The sequence below is a fragment of the Microcebus murinus genome, chromosome 7, assembly GCF_040939455.1.
Source record: "Microcebus murinus isolate Inina chromosome 7, M.murinus_Inina_mat1.0, whole genome shotgun sequence".
Classification (NCBI taxonomy): Eukaryota; Metazoa; Chordata; class Mammalia; order Primates; family Cheirogaleidae; genus Microcebus; species Microcebus murinus.
In genome coordinates, this window is record NC_134110.1 from 63,035,001 (window position 1) to 63,061,379 (window position 26,379).

The 26,379-nt window shown below is 34.9% G+C and overlaps 1 protein-coding gene across 7 annotated transcripts in view; it reads right to left on the minus strand.

The window, feature by feature from the left end:
- VPS13B (vacuolar protein sorting 13 homolog B) overlaps nt 1-26,379 on the minus strand; it is a 761,111-nt gene that overhangs the window by 626,385 nt on the left and 108,347 nt on the right. For all 7 annotated transcript variants that reach the window (XM_012762009.3, XM_012762013.2, XM_012762010.3 and 4 more), the window contains 3 exons: nt 20,270-20,461; nt 12,635-12,804; nt 5,583-5,777 (listed from right to left, as the gene is read on the minus strand). In XM_012762009.3, the coding sequence (XP_012617463.2) occupies nt 5,583-5,777; nt 12,635-12,804; nt 20,270-20,461 (557 nt within the window). The remainder of the gene's footprint in view (nt 1-5,582; nt 5,778-12,634; nt 12,805-20,269; nt 20,462-26,379) is intronic.

A 26,379-nucleotide genomic window follows, 5' to 3' on the forward strand; every position in this document is an offset into this window, starting at 1 on the left:
CACTTTCCTCTCTTTTAGACCTCTTGGAAGGGGTGCTTAGGAATAAGACAGTGAATAAAACAAATGGAAGAAAATACCACAAAAATTAAGTTTTAAGGATAGTTTTTGCTAAATGACACATAAGCAGAAAAGTAAGATGACTGATATTAGGAAAAAAACCAACTACTGATGAATTTTAAGGATTCAATTAATCACAGTATTCCTTTCTTCATTCGATTAATAAAGTTTAACTTCTTGTTTTGGTTTGGTTTTTAGAGACAAGGTCCCACTCTATTGCCCAATGTGGAGTACAGTGGCATGATCACAGCTAACTGCAGCCTCAAACTCTTGAGCTCAGGCAATCCTACCATTCAGCCTCCCAAATAGCTGGGATTACAGGCATGTACCACCAATGCCTGGCTAAATTTTTTATTTTTTTATAGAGATGGGGTTCTATGTTTTCCAAAGTGGTTTTGAACTCCTGGCCTCAAGCAATCCTCTTTGCCTTGGACTCCTAAAGTGTTCAGATTACAGGTATCAGCAATCGCACCTAGCTGAAGGTTTTACCTTAACATACATAAGTATGTGAGTATGGGTGTGTGTGTTTCTGAAGTTATGACACAGTAGCCTGCTGAAAGTCTAGATATGTACTGTCAAATACACTATCCTCTAGCCACATGTAGCTAATGGACATTTGAAATGTGACTGGTCAAAACTAAAATGTGCTGTAAGTGTAAAATACATAATAGACTTAGAAGACTTGGTATGAAAAGAGAATGTAAAATATCAATGTTTTATATTGATTACATGTTAAATAATATTTTAGATATAGATTAAACAAGTTATTAAAGTGAAAAAAACAAGGCAAATATTCTTAACACCATAATCTGATATTCATGTTGTACCAATATTTTTAAAAATCATGCCTGTGCATTAATTGTGACAACAGATTAGAAAGCACAAGTATAAAATATTCTCTATATATCCAACTTCAAAAATACCTTCTGCTACTCTCTGCATGACATACAACACTGTGGTACATTATTATAATAATGGCCCCAATGAGTCACACTTCCCTGTGTCCACATCCTTTTAGAATGTAATACTGTTTCTTTGGCTCCACCAAAGGAGCCATCTTCTTGAAAAGAGCTTGGCAAAGGAATTTAGGAAACATGTTCTTCTATTGGTTTGAAAAGAATCAGATTTTAATGTCTTAAATACATATGCAGGTGATCTAAAACCAGTCTCTTTAAATTGCTTTCTGTTTACTTTACAAATATACAAATACATAAGAATTTCAAAACACCAAACTATAAAGGCAAGACTTTATTTGTGGAGTCCTCTAATCTTTTAATATTGCAGTTCCCAAGCACCGGTCCATGGCCTGTAATTGTCTTCCATGAAACTTAGTAACAGCAGGAGGCAAACTGGCAAAGCTTCATCTGTATTTACAGCCATTCCCCTCCCCATTGCTTGCATCACCACCTGAGCTCCACCTCTCACACCCCCACCCCTGGATGGGTGGAAAAACTGCCTTTCATAAAACCGGTCCCTGGTGCCAAAATGGTTGGGAACCACTGTTTTAACACACTGACTGCCATACTAGAAAAATATTTTTTTTCCTTGGGGCCACAGTGGTTCATTTAAAAAACAGAACAAAAACTTCAAAAACAAAACGATCCTTTCTAATTTAATGAAAAATTTGGGTTTTTATTGTGTTATGTGTTTTTTAATAAAAAAGTAAAATAAAAACTTGAAAATTAGTAATGTAAAAAGTAATCTGAAAACTTGAAAAATGTTTAATGAAAGTGTTTTTCTTGACTTGTCAGACTTAAGTATAATTTAAAGGTAAACAAATAGAAAAACAAAATTTATTGATTTCTATTTGTTTATTCCATATTTTTTAAATTAAATTGCCAATATTAATTGTAACAATAAGAGTATCAACAAGATTTTCACACACCAATTACAGGGTTTTGCCCAGGTTTTCCTTTATGAGGTCCCAGGCTCAAAACTAGCATGAGTTAAAAACGATTCCCATGGCCATTAATATGTTAATACATTACATGAAATTCTTGATTTCAAATTTTTATGGCTTTCTTTTGTTCATAAAACAGAAATTGATTGGGTATGTGCTGTTTCTACTTAAACCACCTATCTGTATTTGCTTAGCAAAAACATTTATTACTCAACATTTGCATTTATTGTTTGCATATTCCTGTATTGAGATGGAAAAATAAATGGAAGAGCTGAGCAAAGCTTCCAATAATTCTCATTGCATAATCATACAAGCTTGCATGGGAGATACTGCAGGTTCAGTTCAAGACCACTGCAATAAAATAAATATCATAATAAAGTGAGTCACACATAATTTTTGGTTTCCCAGTGCATATAAAAGTTATGTTTAAACTACCCTGTACTCTGCTAATTATACAATATTATGTCTTTTAAAAATGTATATACCTTAATTAAAAAGTACTTTATTGCTAAAAAATGCCAACGATCATCTGAACCTTCAACTATTCATAATCTTTTTGCTGGTGGAGGGTCTTGTTGATGTTGATGGTTGATGAATGATCAGGATGGTGGATGCTGAAGGCTGGGGAAGCTGTGGCAATCTCTTAAAATAAGACAACAATGAAGTTTTCCTCATCAATTGCCTCTTCTTTTCACAAAAGATTTCTCTGTATCATGGAATGCTACTTAATAGCATTTTACGTAGTAGAACTTCTATCTAAATTGGAGTCAATCCTCTCAAACTCTACTACTGCTTTATCAACTAAGTTTATGGAATATTCTAAATCCTTTGTTGTCCCTGCAACACTGTTCACTGCGTCTTCACCATGAGTAGACTACATCTCAAGAAACTGCTTTTGTTAGAGTAGGAAACTAGGAGAAAGGGTTGAGACTGGATATATGGGCTTGAGGATTGGGTGCCACCAGTAAAAAAATAAAATAAAAATAAAAACTCTTAAGCAGAAGCTAACTAGAGGGGCTGATAAATGCAGGCAAGAATAGCTTCAATGGCTTGTCAGCTATCTCTGCCACGTTAAATGAATTTTGGCTAATGACAATATAATTTATATTGAACTTTTAAAATTCCTCCAACCATTCGGAAACAACCACATAAAGAATTGGGAGGGAACCCAATTCTAACTACTACCCAAATTATCAGTAAAAGCCAATACCTTGCCTTTAATATTCCTTCCATCAATTAATAAAACTACAAAAGATCTAAAACCACTTCCTCCCAGTACAGCTGCTCTCTTTCGAGTCTGCCAACTCTCTTTCCTGAGAGTGTATTTTTGCTTTCAATAAAAGCTGTCACTTACATGGCTTATATCGCGCATCCTGAAATTCTTTTCCCGACCATCACCAAGAAATTGGATAAACCTCCACTCACAGGCCAATAACACCTTCTTTGCTCATCCATAAGAAGCAACTCCTCATCCATTCAAGTTTTATCACAAAGATTGCAGCAATTAAGTCACATTCTCGGGCTCTACTTCTAATTTTAGTTCTATGCTATTTCCTTTATATCTAAAGTTACTTCCTCCACTGAAGTCTTGACCCCCTCAAAGTCATCCATAAAGGTTGGAATCACCTTCTTCCAAATTGCCGTTAATGTGGATATTTTTTCCTCCTCCCATAAAGCACACATTTTTAAATGGCCTCTAGAATGGTGAATCCTTTCTAGAAGGTCTTCAATTTACTTTGCCCAGATCCATCAGGGGAATCACTATGATACCTATAGCCTTACAAAATGTCTCCTATTTATAATAATAGACTTGAAAGTCAAAATTATTCCTTGATCCATGGGCTGCAGAATGAATGCTGTGTACAATAAATATTGTTTTCATGTCTGTTGACACATTTCCATTAGACCTCTTGGGTGTGGAGGTGCATTTTGAATGAGCACTAATCTTTTGAAAGGAATCTCCTCTGAGCAGTAGGGCTCACCAGCTGCATTAACCCCTAAAAAGAGAGTTAGCCTTTGAAGCTTTGAAGCCAAGCACAGACTTTTCCTCTTTAGCTATGAAAATCCTCAATGGCATTTTTTTCTAAATGAATGCTCTTTGTTCTACATTGAGAACAAAGAGTTTTCAATGTAGAACATCGTAGGCATCTTTTTCTAATAGAATGCTCTTTGTTCTACATTGAAAATCTGGTGTTTAGTGTAGCCATCTTAAACAATGATCTTGGTGGGATCTAAATAATGCTGCAGCTTTTCCATCAGCACTTGCTGCTTTACCTTGTATTTTTATGATACAGAGACACCTTATTCCTTAAACCTCATGAACCAACCTCTACTAGGCTCAATCTTCTCTTCTGCAACTTTCTCACCTCTGTCAGTCTTTATGGAACTGAAGAGAGGATCTTGCTCTGGATTTAAGGGAATGTTATGGCTGATTTGACCTTCTATCTATAGCAATAAAACTTTCTTTATACTACCAATAAGGCTGTTTTATTTTCTTATTCCTATGTTTACTAGAGTAGCACTTTTAATTTCCTTCAAGTGTTTTTCTTTGCACCCCTGATTTGGCTAGCTGTTTGGCACAATAGGCCTTGCTTTCGGCCTATCTCGGCTTTTGACATGCCTTTGTCACTAAGCTTAATTATTTCTAGTATTTTATTTAAAGTGAGAGATGTACAACTCTTCCTTTCACTTGAATACTTAGAGACTATTGTAGGGTTATTAACTGGTCTAATTTTACTATTGTTGAGTCTCAATGAGGTGGCTCAAGGGAAAGGAAGAGAGGGTGGCAGCCAGTTGGTGGAATAGTAAGAACATACACATTTATTAACTAAGTTCAATGCCGTATATGGGTGTAGTCCATGGCACCTCAAAACAATTACAATAATATCATCAAAGATCGCTGATCACAGATCATCACAACAGATATAATAATTTAAAAGTTTGAAATTGTACAAGAATTACCAAAATGTGATGTAGAGACCCAAAGTGAACACCATTTTTAAAATGGCACCCATAGCCTTGCTGGACACACAGGGTTGACACAAACCTTCAATTTGTTAAAACAACAATTTAAAAAAAAAAAAAACAGTATCTGTGAAGGGCAATAAAGTAAAGCATAATAAAATGATGCATGCATGTATTTACAATAATAAAATAGATTTTTCCCTTTGCATCAAGAAATGAACATATTCCCAGAAAAATGAATGGCAACCAAAAAAGAAAAAAGAAATTGACATAGATTGAGACAAAAGTGACTAAAAAACAAATGTGTTAAATCCTCTTTATACATTATGCCTCACATAAATGTTCCCTTCAAAGAAATGAGTCATTTAAAGCATCCATATTAAACGAAGTGCTCTTTTTTACACTGCTTATAAAAATCATCAAAAGTTATTAACTACCATTCACTTAAAAACATCAAGCCACTGATCTCAAATAACTGAAGAAAAATCTTTAAAATAAATATACTTTTATTATATTAAATTGGAATGAATAAATCTATATTTTATTTAATTCTCTTATGAAGTACTAATTCTGTAAAATTACAACTCCAAGAAAAAGAAACTTATTTGATGATCCCTAAGACAGATAGATATTAATAAAAAAGAAAATTCCCTTTTCATACCTTAAGGTAGCAGTGTACATAGCAATAATGAAGCAGATTATCAGAAGGTTGAGTAAGGCTGCTGACCACACGCACCAACTGTTCAGCATACATTGGCACAGAATGTTCCAGATTAATTTTATCCACCAATATCTGAATGGATGGCAAAGGCCGAAGAGACTGGAAGTTTGTAGTATTCATGAACGTACTTGAGTTCTAGAAAATAATAGTTTAACTTTATATTTTAAGAGTAGTGAATAAGTCGCAATTTCCTTTATACAAGATTTAGACCTGCACATTTTGCAGTGATATCAAATCAATCTAGAAATGTTTTCTTTCTACAGAACCCTTTTGAAGTATGCCCCAGATTTCGAAAAATACATGTTTGTTACAAAATTATCATTGCTTTTTTAGCTAAAACTTTTTACTTTTTCAATCAACTACATGCCTCCCTATGATGAAGGTATTTTCTTAAGCTCAATCATTCTTTAAAAAAATGGTCTGGATATACAAGAATCAGTCATCTTTTATTTTCTTACCTTTTTTATGCACAGTTAGATGACTAAGACTAAATGGACTACACCACACAGTATCAAAAATACAATAAGCAACATCTGCAAGAAGGAAAAATTTCTGATCCGTATATATCATATCTATTAACAATACACATGTTACAGGCTCATAAAATCCTTAAAATCTTGAAAAGGGCTTGGTATTTTCAGTTACAGAATCTGAGCTTCCAAATAAATACAGGTAATTTCAAGATTTCTGGAGTATGTACTCTTATTGGCAAGTAACCCTTTCCTGTTCAAGAACTTCCTTCCTCTCTTAATATGCCTTACCTGTGGTTCTCAATGAGGATCATGACTTTCTATCCAGAGGAATGTAAAAATATGTGAGAAGAGCAGTTTCATTGTTTTGTCTTTCACTGTTACAATACTACTGACCTTTACCCAGGCATTAGCCAAAGATGGTAAATGCTACACACTACTTCTCCAAACCAAAAGGCCAATAGTACCATTACCAAGAAATACTGTGCCTACAATTGACTAAGTTGAAAATACAATCCTGATTTTTTACCATTATTAATTATTTTAAAACCACAATTTATTCATCAATTACTTTGCTTTTTTAAGTGATCTTTATTTTGGATTATTAAGAAGGATAGAGTAAAGCACACAAATCTGAAATGTAGAGCTCAATGAATTTTTATATCTATAAGCACCACCCAGCTGAAGCACTATAGAAGTCTGTCTCATGTTCCATTGGAGGCAATATCAAATTCCCAGCAGAGGTAGCTGATACTCTCACTTCAGTCACCATAATTTAGTTTTTACTTTTGAACTTCATATAAATGATACCATAGATCATTTGATATAACATCTTTCACTTGATATAACATCTATGAGAATTATCTATGTTGTTCGTTCTTTTGAGTTCACATTTTTATCACTATGAAGTGGCTCTCATTATCTCTAATCATACTTATTACCTTAAAATCCACTTTTTCTGGTATCAAAATAACCATACTATCTTTCTTTTGATTAGCATTTAAATGGCATATTTTTTCTATTCTTTTACTTCTAACCTATATCCTTATAAATTCCAGTTTAACAATTTATAACTTGGTTATTTTTTTATGGATTGAGATCTCTTTCGAAATCTTCTACCTCTTTGTCATTTTCCTTGAACTTATCAGAGTTACTTTAAAGCCCACATGTAATAACTCATATATATTAATCATGTCTATGTCTACTTATTAATTTTTTACTATATTTAATTCAGTTGGTTCTGTTTTCTAGTACCTCACAATTTTTTATTAGGCAGCTGACACCATGGCTAAAAAATTATAAAGACTCTTGATAATATCTTCCTCAGAAATAAGTTAACTATTCTTTGGCAAGTGGACAGTATACAAGCATATCATCATGGTCCTATGAAGGAGTGCAATTAGGTTTTCATAGAAGTAATCTATTTTTATTTGCACTTATTCCTATGGTATGGCTCTTAGAAATTTCAAAGGAGAGCCCCAGGTACTCAAACAGCAGGGCCTAAACTGTAACTATTGATACTCAGCACCATTCAGACAGTGAAATTTCTACTTTGCTAGTTAGCCTGTGTTTTCTGCTGTGTATCCTGAAGTCTTGCATTGCGCATGGGCAGCTTAAAAGTTATCCAAAGGTATAAAGGAAATTTTATCCAGATTTGGGGGCGGCTTTCTCAATGAGGCCTCCTTACTAGCATTTTTCTCTTTGATGGCCATACTGGAAGACCAAATATGGTTGAAGAAAGAATCTCTGACCTTGAGGATATCTCAGTAAAAACTACCAAAATTGAAAAGCAAACTAAAAAAATTAAATATTCAAGAACTCTGGGACAACTACAAAAGACATTAAACATACACAATGAGAATTCCAGAGGAGAAGAAAAAGAGAAAGAAACACAAGAAACATCTGAAGCAATAATGAGTTTCCCCAAGTTAATGTCAGAGACCAAACCACAAATCCAAGAAGCTCAGAGAACACCAAGCAGGATAAAGGTAAAACAAAACAAAAAAAAAAAAAACCAACAACAACAAAACCTACACTTAGGCAAATCATTTTCAAACTACAGAAAATCAAAGATAAATCCCCCCCGAAAAAAAAAGCCAGAGGAAAAATACGTCTTACCTATAAAGAAACAATAACTAATTACATTTGACCTCTACTCAAAAAACATGCAAGCAAGAGAATAAAATGAAGTACTTGAAGTGCTGAGAAGAAAAAAATCCACCAACCTAGAATTCTGTATCCATGAAATTACATTTCAAAAGTAAAGGAGAAAAAAAGTACTTTGTCAAACAAAAAAATGAGGAAATTTGTTGCCAGCAGACCTGCGTTACAAGAAATGGTAAAAGAAATTCTTTACAAAGAAGGAAAATGATAAAAGTCAGAATCTCACATCCACATAAAGAAACAAAGAGCATAGTGAAGGAATTAGTAAAGACAAAATAAAACCCTTTAATTTTTTTATTCTTAATTGATCCAACACATACATTTATTGAAAATAATAAAAGCAACAATGTATTCAATTATGTATACTTATGTATGTATGCCTGTATGTATATACATTGTTAATATATAGGTTTATGCAAGCTTATATGAAAGAAAAATGAGTCACAGCAATGATACAAAGACTACAAAGGCCAAATTAGATTAGTTTGTTTTTATAAAGAACTCACACTACCTGTAAACTCACACAAATATAAGGTTATTTGAAAGTGGATTTGAATTAGTTATAACATATAATGCAAACTGTAGGGCAAACACTAAAAAAAAATATAAAAAAGTTATAACATATATGCTAACCAAGGAATAAAAATAAAAAATAGAATCATATATGCTCAATTAAAACTACAAAAAGGCAAAAAAAGAGTGGAAGACAAAACAGGAACAAAGAACAAGTGCAACAAATAGAAAATAATAATATATGTTGATATAAATCCAATTATATCAATAATCACCCACCTCACATCAATAATTTTAATGAACCAATTAAGAGAGAGAGAGTAGAGCAAGAAAAAGACCCAACAATATGTTGCCTATAAGAAACCCACTTTAAATATAAAGACACATATAGATTAAATAGAGAAATATATATCATACTAACACTAATCAAAAGAAAGTGGGGGTGGCTATGTTAATTTCAGACAAAGGAGATATCAGACTTAGGAGAGTTATCCAGGATAAACTGAATTAAGTAATGATAAAGAAGTCAACTCTGCAAGACAACATAACAATCCTTAATACGTATATGCCTAAAGATACAATGTCAAAATACATGAAGCAAAAACTTATAGAATTTAAAGGACAAAATACGTGAATCCACTATTTTAGTTGGAGACTTCAACATCCTTCTATCATAAACAAACAGATCCAACACACAGAAAATCAATAAGGACATAATTGAACTTAACACTATCTGTCACCTGGATATAATGGACATCAATGGATGGTTTCATCCAGCAAGAGCAGAACTCTTTTAAAGCTTGCATGGAACATTCACCCAGACAGACCACATTCTATGCCATAAAACACATCAAAACAAGTTTAAGGCCGGGCGTGGTGGCTCATGCCTGTAATCCTAGCACTCTGGGAGGCTGAGGCGGGCGGATTGCTCAAGGTCAGGAGTTCCAAACCAGCCTGAGCAAGAGCGAGACCTCGTCTCTACTATAAATAAAAAAGAAATTAATTGGCCAACTAATAATACATAGAAAAAATTAGCCAGGCATGGTGGTGCATGCCTGTAGTCCCAGCTACTTGGGAGGCTGTGGCAGGAGGATCACTTGAGCCCAGGAGTTTGAGGTTGCTGTGAGCTATGCTGATGCCATGGCACTCACTCTAGCCTGGGCAACAAAGTGAGACTCTGTCTCAAAAAAAAAACAAGTTTAAAAGACTAGAAATCATCTATTTGCTCTCAGACCACAATGGAATTAAACTAGAAATTAATAATAGAACTCTAACTTTAAAAAATCTCAAAATACATGGAGATTAAGCAACTTTTCAATAGCACATGGGACAAAGAAAAAAATCTCAAGAGAAATTAAAAATACTTTGAAGTGAAAATGAAAATACAGCTTATCAAAATTTGTGGGATGCAGTGAAAGCAGTAATTAGAGGGAAGTCTATAGCCTTGAAGACATATATTAACATAAGATGAAAATCTAAAATCAATCATCTAACCTTATGAAACTAGAAAAAGAGCAAATTAAACCCAAAATAAGCAGAATAATTAAAATTATTACAAAAATTAAGCATTAAACACAAAAATTGAAACAAATCAATGAGACTGGGAATAGGAAATCAACAGAGAAAAATCAACAAAACCAAATGCTATTTCTTTGAAAAAAATCAACAAAAATAAATAAGCCTCTAGCCAGGGAAACTAAGAAAAAAAGAAAGGGAACAGAAATTATTGATATCAGAAATGAAAGAGGAATATCACCACAAATCCCATGGATATTAATAAGATAAGAAATACTATGTTTCTTTTCTTACCTCAATTTTAAAAAAAAGAAATACTATAAATAATTCAATACCCACAAATTTGATAATTTACATGAAATAAACCAATTTCTTAAAAGATACAAGGTGATGACCTTGAGTATGGTGATGACTTTTAGATACAATATCAAAGGCACAATCCACAAAAGAAAGAACTGATATGCTATACTTCATTAAAACTTAAAAATTCTGCTCTGGGAAATATACTGTCAAGAGAATGAAAAGACAAGCCACAGACTGGGTAGAAATATTTGCAAAAGATCTATCTGATAAAGGACTACTATGCAAAATCTATAAGAAATACTTAAAACTCAACATTAAGAAAACAACCCTATTAAAAAATGGGAACAGATCTGAAGAGGCACCTCACCAAAACAGGTGTACAGATGGCAAATAAGCATATGAAAAAAATGCTCTCCCTCATATGTCATTAGGGAAATGAAAATTAAAACAAGATACCACTACACAACTATTAGAATGGCAAAAAACCAACATATAGCCAATTCAGAAGACAGCTTGGTAGTTTCTTAGAAAACTAAATATACTCACAGCATACAACCCAGCAGTCACACTCCTTTGTATTTACCCAAAGGAGTTGAAAACATGCTCACACAAAAACCTGCACACAGATGTTTATAGCTGCTTTATTCATAACTGTCAAAACATGGAAGCAACTATTCAATAGATGAATGGATAAATAAACTGTGGTACATTCACAATGGAACATTGTGATAAAAGAAGTCAGTGATAAAAGAAATGAATAAAAGAAACTATCAAGCCACAGAGGAACTATCAAAGACATAGAGGAACCTTAAATGCATATTACTAAGTGAAAGAAGCCAACTACATGACATTCTAGAAAAGGCAAAAGTATGGAGACAGTAAAAAGATCAGAGGATAGTGGTTGTCGGGGGTTACGGGGAAGGGAGGTATGAATAGGCACAGAAGATTTTTAGGGAATTGAAACTACTGTGTAATACGGTTACAATAGATATACATCATTATACATTTGTCAAAACCCACAGACCATAAAACACCAAGAGTGAACCCTAATGTAAACTATGGACATTGAATAATAATGATATGTCAATGTAGGTTCATCAATTATAACAAATATACCACTTTACCAAGGTATGTTGATAATGAAGGAAGTTATGCATGTGTGAAAGGGAGGGATCATGTGGTAAATCTCTGTCCCTTTTGTTCAATTTTGATGTGAACCTTCAAAATAATCCTAGGAGCTAGGTACTATAGGGAAACTAGTCTATGCCAGCACCCTGACAATGTTACACAATCTACGCCATGAAGGCAAGGTTTAACCACAGCAGACCTAAGCCTTTGAAGAACATCTTATAATATTCTAAGTAAAGGGAAAGATAGGTAGTCTCATGAGCTACTGAAAGACCATTTTTCATTTACCTTCACATCTTGAGGGAGGCTGCCATGAAACAGTTTCTCATCAGCATCGCTCATACAAGTGAGATACAGGGCTTTCCACATTATCAGTAACAGGCTATACAACTGCTTAGCTGCAGTGTGAAATTGAATCCTTACCAACAAAGAACCCTACCACGCATGTCAGAAGGCATTTGGCCTGTTAGTTGCAGTGTCGTCTTATAGAACAAGGGACAGTGGAGTGGGAGCTGACACCATTATTGATTTTGCTTTTGCTGTCTATGTGAGTAATAAACTGTCTGAATCCACCTGGTATTATTGCTTCTTTATTGGCTAAATATGTCAGCCTGCTTGAAAAAATATAATTTTCTTTGTTTTTGAGAAAAAGCAAACAAATCTTACAGATATAAAGCAACTGACTAAGGTCTAGCATCTAGACCCATGCTCTTCAACATTTCTTTGTATTAATACATCCTTAGCTTAAGTTTATTTTATTAAAATATATATTTAAGTTACTTTTTAAGAATTAACAATTTTACTTCATCGTGGATAACTATATGAGCAAATATTCTTTTATTAAATGACAAAAAAAAATACATGAATGAAAGGAAAAAAGTAGTGAATCACAAAATATACCTTTTCTCCCATAATGACAGGTAGCAAATGGTCTAGCAAGTTGAATTCAGCCATGAAAATCGTACAAGTACATTTGAGGAGAGTAACACTTGTATGCCGAGTAGGAATATACTCCTCCAGAGAAGCTACTTCTTCAGGATTCAGTATTGTCTCATTATCATGCTTAATATCTAAAATGAAAATGAGAGAATTTAATGAGGACTATTTTTAAATAGTTAATTTTCTTAAACAACTTAAAAATGAATTAATTAGTTCCCCAAATATTAAGGTCAAATTCTGTTTTTCAACAATGAAGTAGTTATAAAATAATAAGTTACCACTAATAAATATAAATTACACTACTCTAGAATGTAAATGTACGTCTTTACTATACAAAAATTTACCAGTTTTTTATTTTAAAATATCTTTAATAAATTCCCAATTTCTTTCTATAAAAGAATAACAAGTGTCTGGTCATCCAAATACCACTAACATAATATAAAGGCAAGACACAGACTGGGAGAAAATATTTCTCAAAGAGAGACAGAGAGAGAAAAAGAGCACAGAAGAGAAACAGAGACCTCCATAGTATTGTATCCATAGCATATTTTTTAAAAATGTTAAAAAATCTCCTAAAAATCATTAAGAAATAGACAAATAATTGTGGGCAAAAAAAGACTTGAATACGCAAAAGATGATATAGCCAATGGCCAAAATTTATATCAAAAGCTGGTCAACATCATTAGGTATTAGGTAACTACAAATCAAGTCACAATGTGAATGTACTAAATATCCACTGGAATGGCTAAAATGAAAAAGACTGAGAATATTAAGTATAGAGCAAGCATAGAGAATAAAGGTCAGCAACCTTTTTCTATAAAAAAGCCATGTAAGAACTATTTTAGGCTTTCAAGGCCATATTGCCTGTTACAATTATTCCAATCTGCCATTGTAGCACAAAAACAACCACAGACAACACATAATCAAATGAGCATGTCTATGTTCCAATAAAACTTAACTTACAGAAACTCAAAATTAAATGTCATATAATTGCATGTGTTACAAAATAAAATTCTTATTTTTATTTTTTCCAACCACTGAAAATATAAAAATCATTCTCTGCTCATGGGCTGTACTAAAACTGGCAGCAGGCCATAATTTAATCAAAAGCAATTGCAACTCTGCTATACCACTCATAGAAGTGTAAAGTGGTTCAATCACTCAGGAAGACAGTTTAGAATCATCCACTAAAGGTGAACATACACAATCCTTTGACCTAATGATTCTACTCTTAGATAGCCAACAGAGATGCATACATATATTCACCAAAGACATGTACTACAAAATATCAAAAAACTAAAAACTAACCAAATATTTATAAACAGTAAATGAATAAATAAGTTATGGTATATTCACAAAATGGGAATATATACATCAATGAGAATAAATCTCATAAACATAATGTGAGCTAAGGCCAGAGACAAAATACAGTGTGATTCCACTTACATCAATCAAAAATAAGAAAATCAAAAATAAGAAAACTAAATCTATGACATTGGAAGTAAAGATAGTGATTACTCTTAAGGTCAGAAAAGTAATCACTAGAAAGCACAATGGGGATTTCTGAAGTGCTGGTAAGTTTCCATTTCTTGAATAGTTACATAGAAGTGGTTAAGTTTGCAAAATTCACAGAACTATGCCCTTAGGTTTTGTGTACTTTCCTATATATACATATACATCAATAAAAAGCAAAAACAAACCCAGCAAAACTGCTAACACCTTAAGATTTAATAGACATGCACACTTATATATATATACACACACACATATGGTACTCTGTATCCTTGGGTTCCACATCCATAGATTTGACCAACTGTGGATCAAAAATACCCCCCACCACCAAAAATGGATAGTTCTATCTGTACTGAACTTGTCACTATTCCCTAAACAATACAGTATAACAACTATTTACATTGTTTAGGTATTATAAGTAATCGAGAAATGATTTGTGGAAGCAATTTCCCATAGGAACTGAGGGACAACTGTATATGTATGTTCAGGCAGCCATCACTTTGCATGGTGCTGATATGTATGAATTTTAGTTACCACAGTTTAATTTAAAAATATCAGTTCTCATTCTTTACATACTTCACTTAGGATAATGGTGTCCAGTTCCATCCAAATTGTTGCAAAAGGCATTAAGTCATCGTTCTTCAGGACAGGTAAAATGAACACTACCTGGGTGATTTTAACCTTGACTCAAGCATTACAAAAGCAATCCATGTGACCAATAACATTTGCACCCACATATGAAATTAAAAAGAAAAAGCAGAAGGAAAAAAAAAATGCCAGTTCCCAAACAACATGGTTTAAATATCAGTTACCATGGTAACTGTTAGTAATTGTATAAATTACAAACAGCTAGCTCTCTGTTCACAAATAATTATGTAAATAAAAGATGGGCATGATGATCAATGACCAATCACGTCACTTCTTTCAAATTCTGTCAGGTTTAGAGACTGGTTATTGCTGTTATTTAGCTCATGCATAGACAGAAAAACATGTAGTGTTGCCTCATTTACCACTGATAATCCCACATGACACTTTACAAAAATGAATAAACTAAACAGGTAAGTGACGATCAAAGATAAAAGTACAGCAAAGAAACAAAAAGTGGTAATACTGAAAGTAAAGTGAAATTCTTCTTTTTCTTTTGAGATAGGGGGGTCTCACTCTGTTACCCTGGCTGGAATACAGTGGCATAATCATAGTTCATTGAAACCTTGAACTCCTGGGCTCAAGCAATCCTCCTGCCTCAGCCTTCCCAGTAGCTGGGACTATAGGCTCATGCCACTGAGTCTGGCTTTTACACCTCTTGTATTTTCCTGGATAGATCTGGAACCCATTCTATTGAGTGAAGTATCCCAAGAATGAAAAAATAAGCACCACATGTACTCACCAGCAAATTGGTATTAACTGATCAACACCTAAGTGGACATGTAGGAATAACATTTATCGGGTGTCGGGCAGGTGGTGGGGGAGGGATGGGTATATACATACATAATGAGTGCCATGTGCACCAACTGGGGGATGGACACGCTTGAAGTTCTGACTCAAAGGGGAGGGGAACAAGGCAATATACGTAACCTTAACATTTGTAGCCTCATAATATGCTGAAATAAATAAAGAGATTGGAGTTCTAAAAATATGTTATTTTTAGAATTCCAAACTCTATTTTTTATTTATTATATATAATATGTTTATTATATAATATATGTTATATATTCATTATATATATATTTGGGGGGGGTACAGACAGGTTTCAGGGTGGTCTCGAACTCCTGGCCTCAAATGATCCTCTTGCCTCAGCTTCCCAAAGGCTGTGATTACAGGCATGAGCCACCACACCCAGCCGGGAAATGACATTCTAATCAAACATAAGTGGAGTGGAAACAGGTGACTGTGGTAATACTGACACTGTATTTAATCAAACATAAGTGCAGTCATAGAAAAAATAGCTGACTATGGTACTACTGACACTGTATCTTTCAAAAGATTCTAGATGTGCAGCTAAAGGAATATGATGAAGATTCTGATCAACGAAAAGCTCCCAGAAGAAATGATGCAAGCAAAATACTTCATATTAAAGCAACTCAAGAGGTTTTCATGACATTGAAGTATACAGGATAAAATGTTAGAATCTTATCAAAACTTAGAAAGGAATATGACAATTTGCTAAGGCATAGGAAAGACAGTCCATATTGTAAATTATAGAAAAAGGAGACAAAAATTGTTCAAAAACAACTCTTAAATGTTTTCAGAGAAATCAAATTTTCATAATTTTACTATTTTTTACTTTTTCATTTCTCTAAATATTTATAATCAACAGTGAGAGAGTATTTAATGCTTTGACCAAAATTTCTAATTTCTAATTAGAACAAATCTAATTCTTTCCACTGATTTAGATCACTTTGGAAGGTCATTTTTATAGCCTCATATCACCATGCATACTGATGACTGCATGTATATTAAACCTAATGTCAGCTATCAGTTTCTTTATATACATCACATTTTTGAAATGATACACTGCTTCCAATCTGTAAATAAGCCAATATATTTATACACACACACACACACACACACACACAAATGACATACTTTCACTGTGACACAGATTTGTTTCCTTCCTTCATTTAGCAATAAAATCCTCTGAATTTAAGTCAGATATACAGACTCTTATAGATTACATTATAATTAGGTGAGGGAACATGTCATCGTTTGGGCCATTGGGATGACAAAGCTAAGTCTTTAAAAATGAGACTACAATACCTACCATTATTCTCTTGTTTCCCTTTTCCTTATTAAATTTACACCCTGTAATGGTGAGCTAACACTGACCATATAGATAAACTGTATCTCAGGGGATGGCACAACAAAATTATAGTAATCTGGGTCTAACACAATCTCACATAACAAATTTGCCCCAGAATGCTGACCATCTTGGACTTTCACATGAGAAAAACAAAGTATGTCAATAGGTCTATAGTAAAACAGCCAGCCAATAACCCATTATAGATACAAGCTAATGAAAGTTATAAAGAGGTTCTTTCTAACCTCTGCAAATACTCCCCCACAATCAAAAGGAATAACTTCTCCATCCAGTATAAAGGTTTATTATAGAGCTATAGTAATCAAGTCAATATGGTAGTGACAGAGCAAAAGATCATAGGTCTACCAATGGAACACAGACTACAGGACCCGAAACAGACCCACATAAATATGCTCAATTGATTTTTGACAAAGGTGCAAAACCAGTTCAACAGAGGAAGGACAGGCTTTTCAACAAATGGTGCTAGAGCAATTAGAAATCCTAAGGCAAATAAATAAACCTCTCCCTAAATCTCACCCCTTATATTAAAAAATGAACTCAAAATGGATGACAGACTTAGGTATAAAATGAAAAATAAAATTTTTAGGAAAAAATCCAGTTAAAGAACCTGGAAAAGACATGAACAGACATTTCACTGAAGAAATAACAGATGGCAAATAAGCACAGGAAAAGATGCTCAACATCATTAGCCAATAAGGAAATGCTAATTAAAACTACGAGATTGTTGCTAGCTAATCAAAACTACACATCTATCAGAATAGCTAAAATAAAAAAACAGTGACAACATCAAATGTTGGGAGAATGTAAAGAAACTGGATGAATCATTCAATGCTGATGAGTCATATAAAATGGTACAGCCACTCAGTTTGGCAGTTTCCTTATAAAAATCAAACATGCAACTACCGTATGACCCAGCAATTGCACACCTAGGCATTTATCCCAAAGAAATGAAAAAGTTCACATAAAAACAAGTACCCAATTGTTTGGAGCAGCTTTATTTGTAATAGCCCAACATTGGACTCATCACAAATGTTCTTCCACAAGTGAGAGGTCTAACAAAAACTATAGTACATACCTATAATGGAACACTATTCAGCAATAAAAAGAAACAAACTATTGATAAATGCAACAACTTAGAAGAATCTCCAGAAAACTGTGGTTAGCAAAATAAGACAATCCCCAAAACCTTATATACTATATTATCCCACTTATGTAAAACTGACAAAATTTTAAAAATGGAAGAAATAGCTTCCACGTGTTAAGAACAAGAAAAAAGAGAAGGACCTGGTAGGGAGGTGGGTATATAAAAGAGTAACATGAGGGATCCTTATTTTATTGGAACTGTTCATTTTCTTGACTGTGGTAGTGAACACACAAACCTACACAGGTGATAAAACTGTATAAAACTTAATACACATACACACACACAAATGAGTACAAATAAAACTAGAAAAATCCAAATTTTAAAAAATGAATAATATATGCCAACTCTACTATTTTCTATTAAAATAAGTTAATAGCTTGCTACTCAAAAGTTGCCAATGATTTCACATTACATTTAGAATAAAATCTTGATTCCTTGGTCCCTATGGCCTAACAGAGTGATTTATGTCTACCTTTCTGACTTATTAACATTTACTGTGCTCCAGCTATACTAGCATACTTTTATCTCTGTAAACTGCCAAAATCATTCCTACCTCAAGGCTCTAGCACTTGTCTACATAAAATTCTCTTTTCCCAGATATTGCATGACTCACTCCCTTTCATCATTCACAAGTTAGCTCTCCACAGATGACTTTCCTAATCTCTCTACTAAAACAGCTCTCCTCTCCTTTCTCTAGCACTCTTCCCTACACCTGCTTTTATTTTTTCTCATAAAGCATTTATTAATGACTGAAATAATATTTTTACTTGTTTACTATTCATCTACCCCACAAAGATATAAGCTCCATGAGGGCAGAGACTCTGTATATCTTGTTTGCCATACTATCCTACCACTTAGAAGAGTGTGTGGCATTATAAGTAAGATGCAAGAAATGAATGCATGAACATGCCAAGCACTTCCTATGCACTAACATTGGGTTAAGTGCTTTTATATACACTACCTCACTTAGTACTCACAACCACCTTTGGAAGTAGGTCCTATTAACGTATCATTTAAGATAACAGTAAAGCTGCTGTGACAGAAGTAAAATAATAGAAACTTCAACAAAAGCTGAAGTTTATTTCTCTTTCACACAACAATCTGAGTCTAAAGGATCCAGGGCTGACATGGTACTTCCACAGTACTGAGGACCTAGGTTCTTACCTTGCTGCTCTGTCATCCTCAGCATGCAACTAAAATCTTAGGGTCTCAGATGACAGCTCCAGCCCGTTATTGTATTTACTTTCCAGTCAGAAAGAAGGGGAGAAGGAAAACACAAAGGCATGCTCTTTTCCTTTTAGAGTCATGGCCCAAAACTTCACATGAAGTTCTGCTCCCATTCTTGTAGCCAGTACCTAGTCATGACTATACCTGGAATGTATAGTCTTTATTTCTAAGATTAAATTTCTATTGCTATAAAAAAGAGAAGAATGGCTATTGGGGAAACAATTAGCCATCTCTGTCACAATAACTCATTATAGAAATAGAGAAATGGAGGATCAAAGATGTTCATTAAATTTCCTAAGGATAATAAGAAGTAGGGGGTCACATTCCAAACCACAGTCTGTCTCCACAGGCTGAGTTCTTAATTAATATCCTATACCCCTCATTATGCTATTATGTTCTACTCTACTCAAGAATTGCTTTATTGCATTCAAATGGAATTTGTATTTTATGAAACTATGATAGCCATATTTTCATATCATGAAAAAACATTAATTGTACAGCAAATTATTTTTTGCCAGCAGTATCTAAGCTTTCTTGAGTGTTAAATTCGTAGGTTTAAAGCCCAGCTTAATATCTGGCTCCTGAGAATTCATGAATGTGAAAAAATGGTCATAATTTACAATCAACACGAGAAAGAGTATCAAAAAGGTGTGACAATAAAATACTGACAATTACTGGCAAATAAAGTACACATAAAAATAATTTCCTAATTTTGACCTCTCCTACTACAACTTACACACACAAGTTTATTCTTTAAATTAACAAGTGAATATATAAAAGTCCTTGCAGACAGGCAAAATACACGAAAAAGGGAAAGTTAGCAAAACAGGACAAACTGAATTATATAATCATTTAAATCAACTGGCAATAGATTCAGAATTAATCCAAAACAAACCTTGTTTTAGCTTGCTATATGGTTCATATTCATGTTCCAAGGCACAAACAATCATTTTTAAAATCCTATGTACTGCACTACTATCCAGGCGAAAATCAAGAGGACCTATAACAAGGCTTTTGGTAGACTTCTCCTGGACTGTTCCCACATCTTCACTTTTCCCTGTGGAAAAATCTTGTTGATTTGTAGAACCTATAAGAAATAAAATTTTATATTAATATTTTAAGCATCAATTAGATATACCAAGTATATATTTTAATATTACTCTTTCTTCATCTTTTTAGCTTGTAGCTTAAGGCCTTAAAACAAATTCTTAATCAGCTAGATACAGAGAACCATGCTATGTTTTACTCTGTGCAGACAAGATATTATTGACAAAAGCAACTAATTGAAAAACCAATTATTCTTATCTATTTAATATTATAACAGGTGATACAAAACCAAACAAACATTTTTTTTTGTTTGTTTATTTTTTTGAGAGAGAGAGAATCTTGCTCTGTTGCCCTGGCTGAAGTACAATGGTGTCATCATAGTACACTGTAATGTCAAATCCCTGGGCTCCAGTAACCCTCCTACATAAGCCCTCGGAGTAGCTGGCACTATAGGGCCACAGCACCCGGCTAATTTTTTATTTTTTTAGTTTTTTCTATTTTTAGTAGAGACGAGGTCTCGCTCTTGCTCAGGCTGGTCTCAAACTTCTGAGCTCAAGCAATCCTCCCGCCTCAGCCTCTCAGAATGCCCAGCCTCAAACTATCATTCATAGAAAACTATTCTGTGAAACCTAATGGGCTTAGAGCCAATAATTCTACAGACAATATTATTACATTGACTGGGAAGGAGGACTTTGGAGAAAGTTGCATTTTACTGCTAATTTATGTTAGAAGTTTCATTTAAAATTAGAAAAATAACATGTTCAAATAGAGGATGTCTTGAGAGTTTTATAATGACCATAAATATGAACCACAGTAGCACCTGCTTTGAACTTTTTCAAGAATAAAAAAATTATAGCTATGCTCCATGGGACAGAATCCTAGTTCCTAGATCCCTCCTCGTCTGCTCATATACCGAAGAGGAACTGTTTTCTAAAGAAAATCTTGAGTCTATCTACAGGTATTTCTCATTATCTAATATGTATGGATTTGGTTTTAATACATAAATCCATTATAAGTCACAACAATAATTTTTAATTCTTAATCCATTTTGTTTATTCAAACAATAAGGTGAGGCTTTCTAGCATTTAATTATCTTTAGAACCTTGAAGGGCCTAATTAAACAAAAAAAAAATTCTTATACCTTCAATAACTTTTACAAACATACTTTTCCATCATTTCACACAAAGTAGTACTATTTGCTCTTTAGTCTCACTAGATTAAAAAAATTAATTATTCATATATTTTTAAACAGGTGATCCAGTTGGCAGAATGTTTTACTAAGTAATAAAAGAAAAATCTATGAGCGCCCACACAGACTTAAATGTCACATCAAATAAAACATACAAAGTTATTCTCATATATATATTTTATGATATGTATACTTAACACTGACTCACATTAGAACTTAGGTATAACTAAAATACCATTCACCTCAAAGCCCATTACTTTTCATAGCTAAAACCATTCCATTTCTAAGGTTACATTTTACACAGAATGGAGTAACTTGAAGGTAATTAGAAGAACTTTAGTTATAAATCTAAATACTCGAAAAGCAAGAAAAATCCCAATATGGATCCTTTAGAGGCTATTAGGCTTCCTAGACAAATGTCACTTTATAAAAAAGATATTTCTTTTAGACATCAAATTGTCTCTAAAATAAGAGAAGCCAATAGGCTACATATATGTTCCCCAAATAATGGAAATTAAATATAATACAGTTTAAATTTAGATGATAGTTTAAAATGTAAAATTGTGACTGGCATTTAGCTATATATTTTTAGCAAGATATTTACTTGTCCCCACCAACTTCAATGTGTTTGGTCACTCCAGCCCCTAAAATGTTTGGCTATTTTTATTAAGAGTCAAGAAGGGTCGGACATGGTGGCTCACACCAGTAATCCTAGCACTCTGGGAGGCCAAGGCAGGTGGATTATTTGAGCTCAGGAGTTCAAGACCAGCCTGAGCAAGAACGAGACCCCGTCTCTACTAAAAAAAATAGAAATTAGCTGGACAACTAAAAATATATATGTATTTATAGATATAATATACATATATAAAATACACACACACATATATATATATATATATAAAATTAGCTGGGCATGATGGCACATGCCTGTAGTCCCAGCTACTTGGGAGACTGAGGCAGGAGGATGGCTTCAGCCCAGGAGTTTAAGGTTGCTGTGAGCTAGGCTGACGCCACAGCACTCTAGCCCGGGCAATGGAGTGGGACTCACTCTCTCTCAAAAAAAAAGGAGTCAAGACACTATCCAGGTAGCCAAATAAAAAAGAAGGACTTGTGAGTCTCTACAGGACAGTCAGAGGGTACACTGTCCCCAGCCACCTGTATTTTTGTACCTCTCAAGAGAAAAGTCATCTTCCTCCTATTTGAAGAGGAAGAAATTAGTTTTCTTGAGAATCTGCTGGCTACAAAACAACTAACAACCATTAGTGCTGATAGTGTGCATGAAACCCTACTTTCATTGATAAAAAGTTATATATCTTTAGCTGTCCTCTTTCACTACAGATTTACCTTCTTTCTTCCTCTACTGATTCTCATTATAGGTTGCTTGTATTTAACTATACCTTACGAATCTGAGTCTCAGTATAAGACCCTTACTTTTAAAGAAAAAAGAGCCTGTCTTAGCTCTGTGCCTGGAACTAGAAAATTAATCCTTTAATAGAATAATATAGGAATCAAGAATCCTTCTATCCCAACAATCCCTTGAATTAACACCAACACCTGCCCAAGTCATCCAGATTCAAAATATCAATGAATTATGATGCCTCTCATACTTGCCCTTCAATAACATAATTGTTTTAATTTTATCTCTCACTATGTCTTTAAAAAGTTGATTATCCCTAAAACCTTCCTGTTCTGGATTACAATTTCAGCTATCTACTTGAGATCCATAACATTTCTAATAACCCCTTGAGTAGAAAAGACTAGAAAGGTAGTAGTTACAACAGTAACAAATAAACAATTACATTAATAGGAAATACTTCAATTTAGTTTTTAAAATATTGCTTTCAAGTAGTATAACAAAAACAAAATAACTGCCAGAAGATGCATATCATCAATATCAAACAGTAGCACAGGAAACTTATTCACTGAATTTTATTTACATACCAAGTTTTAATGTGCAAAAAGTACTACTACATCATTTATTGCAATAAAAACAAATAACAAAATAAGCTCTTTTACTATATTTAATAGTTTCTTACATTAATTAGAATATCATGAACTTACTAAAAACATACAAAATCAAATCTACTCTCAAATTTTCAAAATTCACTACAAACTTTATGAAATTATTAATTCAATATGTATTTACACATTTATATAGATAAAACTTAAGGCATTTTTTGATAATGTAGACGTGTGGTCTCCAACCCCCAGGGTAGCACTCCACAGCCTGTTCCAAATCAGGCCCCATAGCAGAGGGTGAGTGGCAAGCAAGGGAGCAAAGCTTCATCTGTATTTATAGCCCTTCCCTATTGCTCACATCACCACATAAAGCTCCACCTCTTGTCAGATCAGAGGCAGCATTAGACTCTCATAGGACCAGAACCCTACTGTAAACTGCACATGAAAGGGATCTAAGATGCCTACTCCTTATGAGAACCTAATGCCTGATGATCTGAGGTAGAGCAGGGACAGTGATGCTGGCACTGAGGAGCAGCTGCAAACACAGATTATCATTACCAGAGAGGTTTGACTGCATAATAAATGCAATGAGCTTGGATCATCCCCAAAACATCCCGCCAACCCCTGGTCTGTGAAAAGATTGTCTTCCATGAAACCAGTCCCTAATGCCAAAAAGGGGACCATTGATGTAGACTATAGAAATAAATAAATATCAAGTCACAACAAAGCAAGAATTTTAAATAAAATATTTTTTAAGTATTTAAAATTATCCTCCTAAAACCTTAAATAGAAGATAACCAAACTAAAATCATCGCTTGTGGGACCATCAGGGCAGGAAGGTAGAATATTGGACTGAGGAGGGCAGAAAAGAGTTGTAACTCAAGTGAGGATCACAGAGAGAGACAACCGAGATATTTGGGGACCACACAGAGAAAACTTGCAAACCTGAGAAAGGAGAGATAGAAGAAAATAGTGGCACAGATCGAAACCAAAGAGGATGGAAGCCCAGTGAAAGAGTAAGTGGGGTTTCCCTCCCCACCTAGGTGCCTTCAGTGAACAGCGGTACACAAAGTATACTGAAGATGCTTTCACTATCCACGAGCCCAGGCACAGTGCTAAAGAGGAAGACGGATGAACCAGCAAATCCCAGGTATTTGGGTGTCCATAAGGGACACCCCATGGGAAAATCCCACAAGAGACCAGAGTGCCAGCTTTCTTGTATCTAGACACTTCCTCCTCTGCAACCTCTTATTCACAGCATCAGAGAAAATACTTCGACTTCAGGCAACTGTAGCTGCAGCCCCTCCCCCACCCATTGCAACCTCCAGAGCACTCTCAATGGAGAAGCTCACAAACAGCTGCTTCTCCATGGCTGGTGTACACTTCCTACAGCCGGTGTACCCTTCCAACTGAACTCGCTATGGACAGCAGGGCTGCCACAATTTCAGAGTTTTCTCCCTGCCTGGCTTTTGTGGGATCAGGCTCTGCCAGCTGAGACAGGCAACCCAGTCCCAGAGCCCCCCAGATACAAGAATGGGGGAGGGAGAGATCATGGTCCTGGACTCAGGTAGTGAGAAAGCCCTTGTCAACATACCCCACAAGAAAGTGTGGAGGGTTGCTGAGAAACAAGGATCTGTGAGTGTACCCAACCACCACCCCTGCTGGAGAAACACTATAATGGATAAAGGTGCAGCACTCAGAGAGAAACAGCCTACCCCTGGTTTCCACGGCAAACAATGCCTCAGGTGCACCACTGAATGGGAGCAACAGCCTCTGTGGATAGTTAGGCATAAAACTCTCTCCTTGAGGTCTTGTGGGGGAATAGGGATGCACAATTGGGGAAGCACTTTCCCACCAACATTTTCACAAAGATACATGCCAGTGGGTCAGATACATGGACTAGGGGGAAGTTCAAGAGCTGTTCTCAGGTGGTAAGGGAACTCAACATGAACCGATCTGATTGGAGTGTGTCTTGGAGTTCTAGGGAGTGGCAGTTCAGGATGCAGCTCACCCTTCCCCACAGAGAAACTGTGCTGGTACACAAGGACAGAAAGAGCCCAGCTTGAAGCCTTAGCACTCAAGTGGTTACACTCCTCCCATGGGAACAGCCTTCCTGGTATGGAGAACTCCTGCTGAACTTCATACCAGTGGTGCCCCCTAGCATCTAGAAAAGCAATCTCTGAGCCCTATGAAGGTTATGCAAAACCTTTCAAGCTCTCACAGTCCAGCTACAATCTGTCTTACTCCTCCCCTCAGTGGGAGTAGAGATCAAGTAACCCACCTGGGAACTACAGAGTTCCTCCTAAAGCTTTATGTGCCCCACCTGGGGAACCAGAGCTTAACACAGGCACAAAAGAACATCTCAGCAGTTGACTCTTCCACACAAACATCAACCAACAACACAGAGCACAACTCTAGCACAGCATCTTCCACCATCTCAAGCAAATATGGAGTGGCTGGTTCATGCACAGAAGTACCACACACCACCTCGGAGATTAAGCTGGGGAACCTAACTCATTTTGCACTATTGGGAAGAGGTGAAAACAGCAGGTCAGAGGTAACCCAAATGATTTATCAAACCTGCTGAAACACTACATAGAAAACTCAGGACCAGCACTTCTCCCCTTGGCACACTAAAAGATCAATCTTTGGGAACCCAGAAACAGGCCTGCTAGTCAGGTCTAACACTCCCAGGTTTCAAGCAAAAGGCCAGATGAGAAGGAATCAGCAAAAGGACTCCATAAATACGAAAAATCAGAAAGGAAGCCCCCAAAAAGAATATAGTAACTTCTTACCAATGGATACCCACC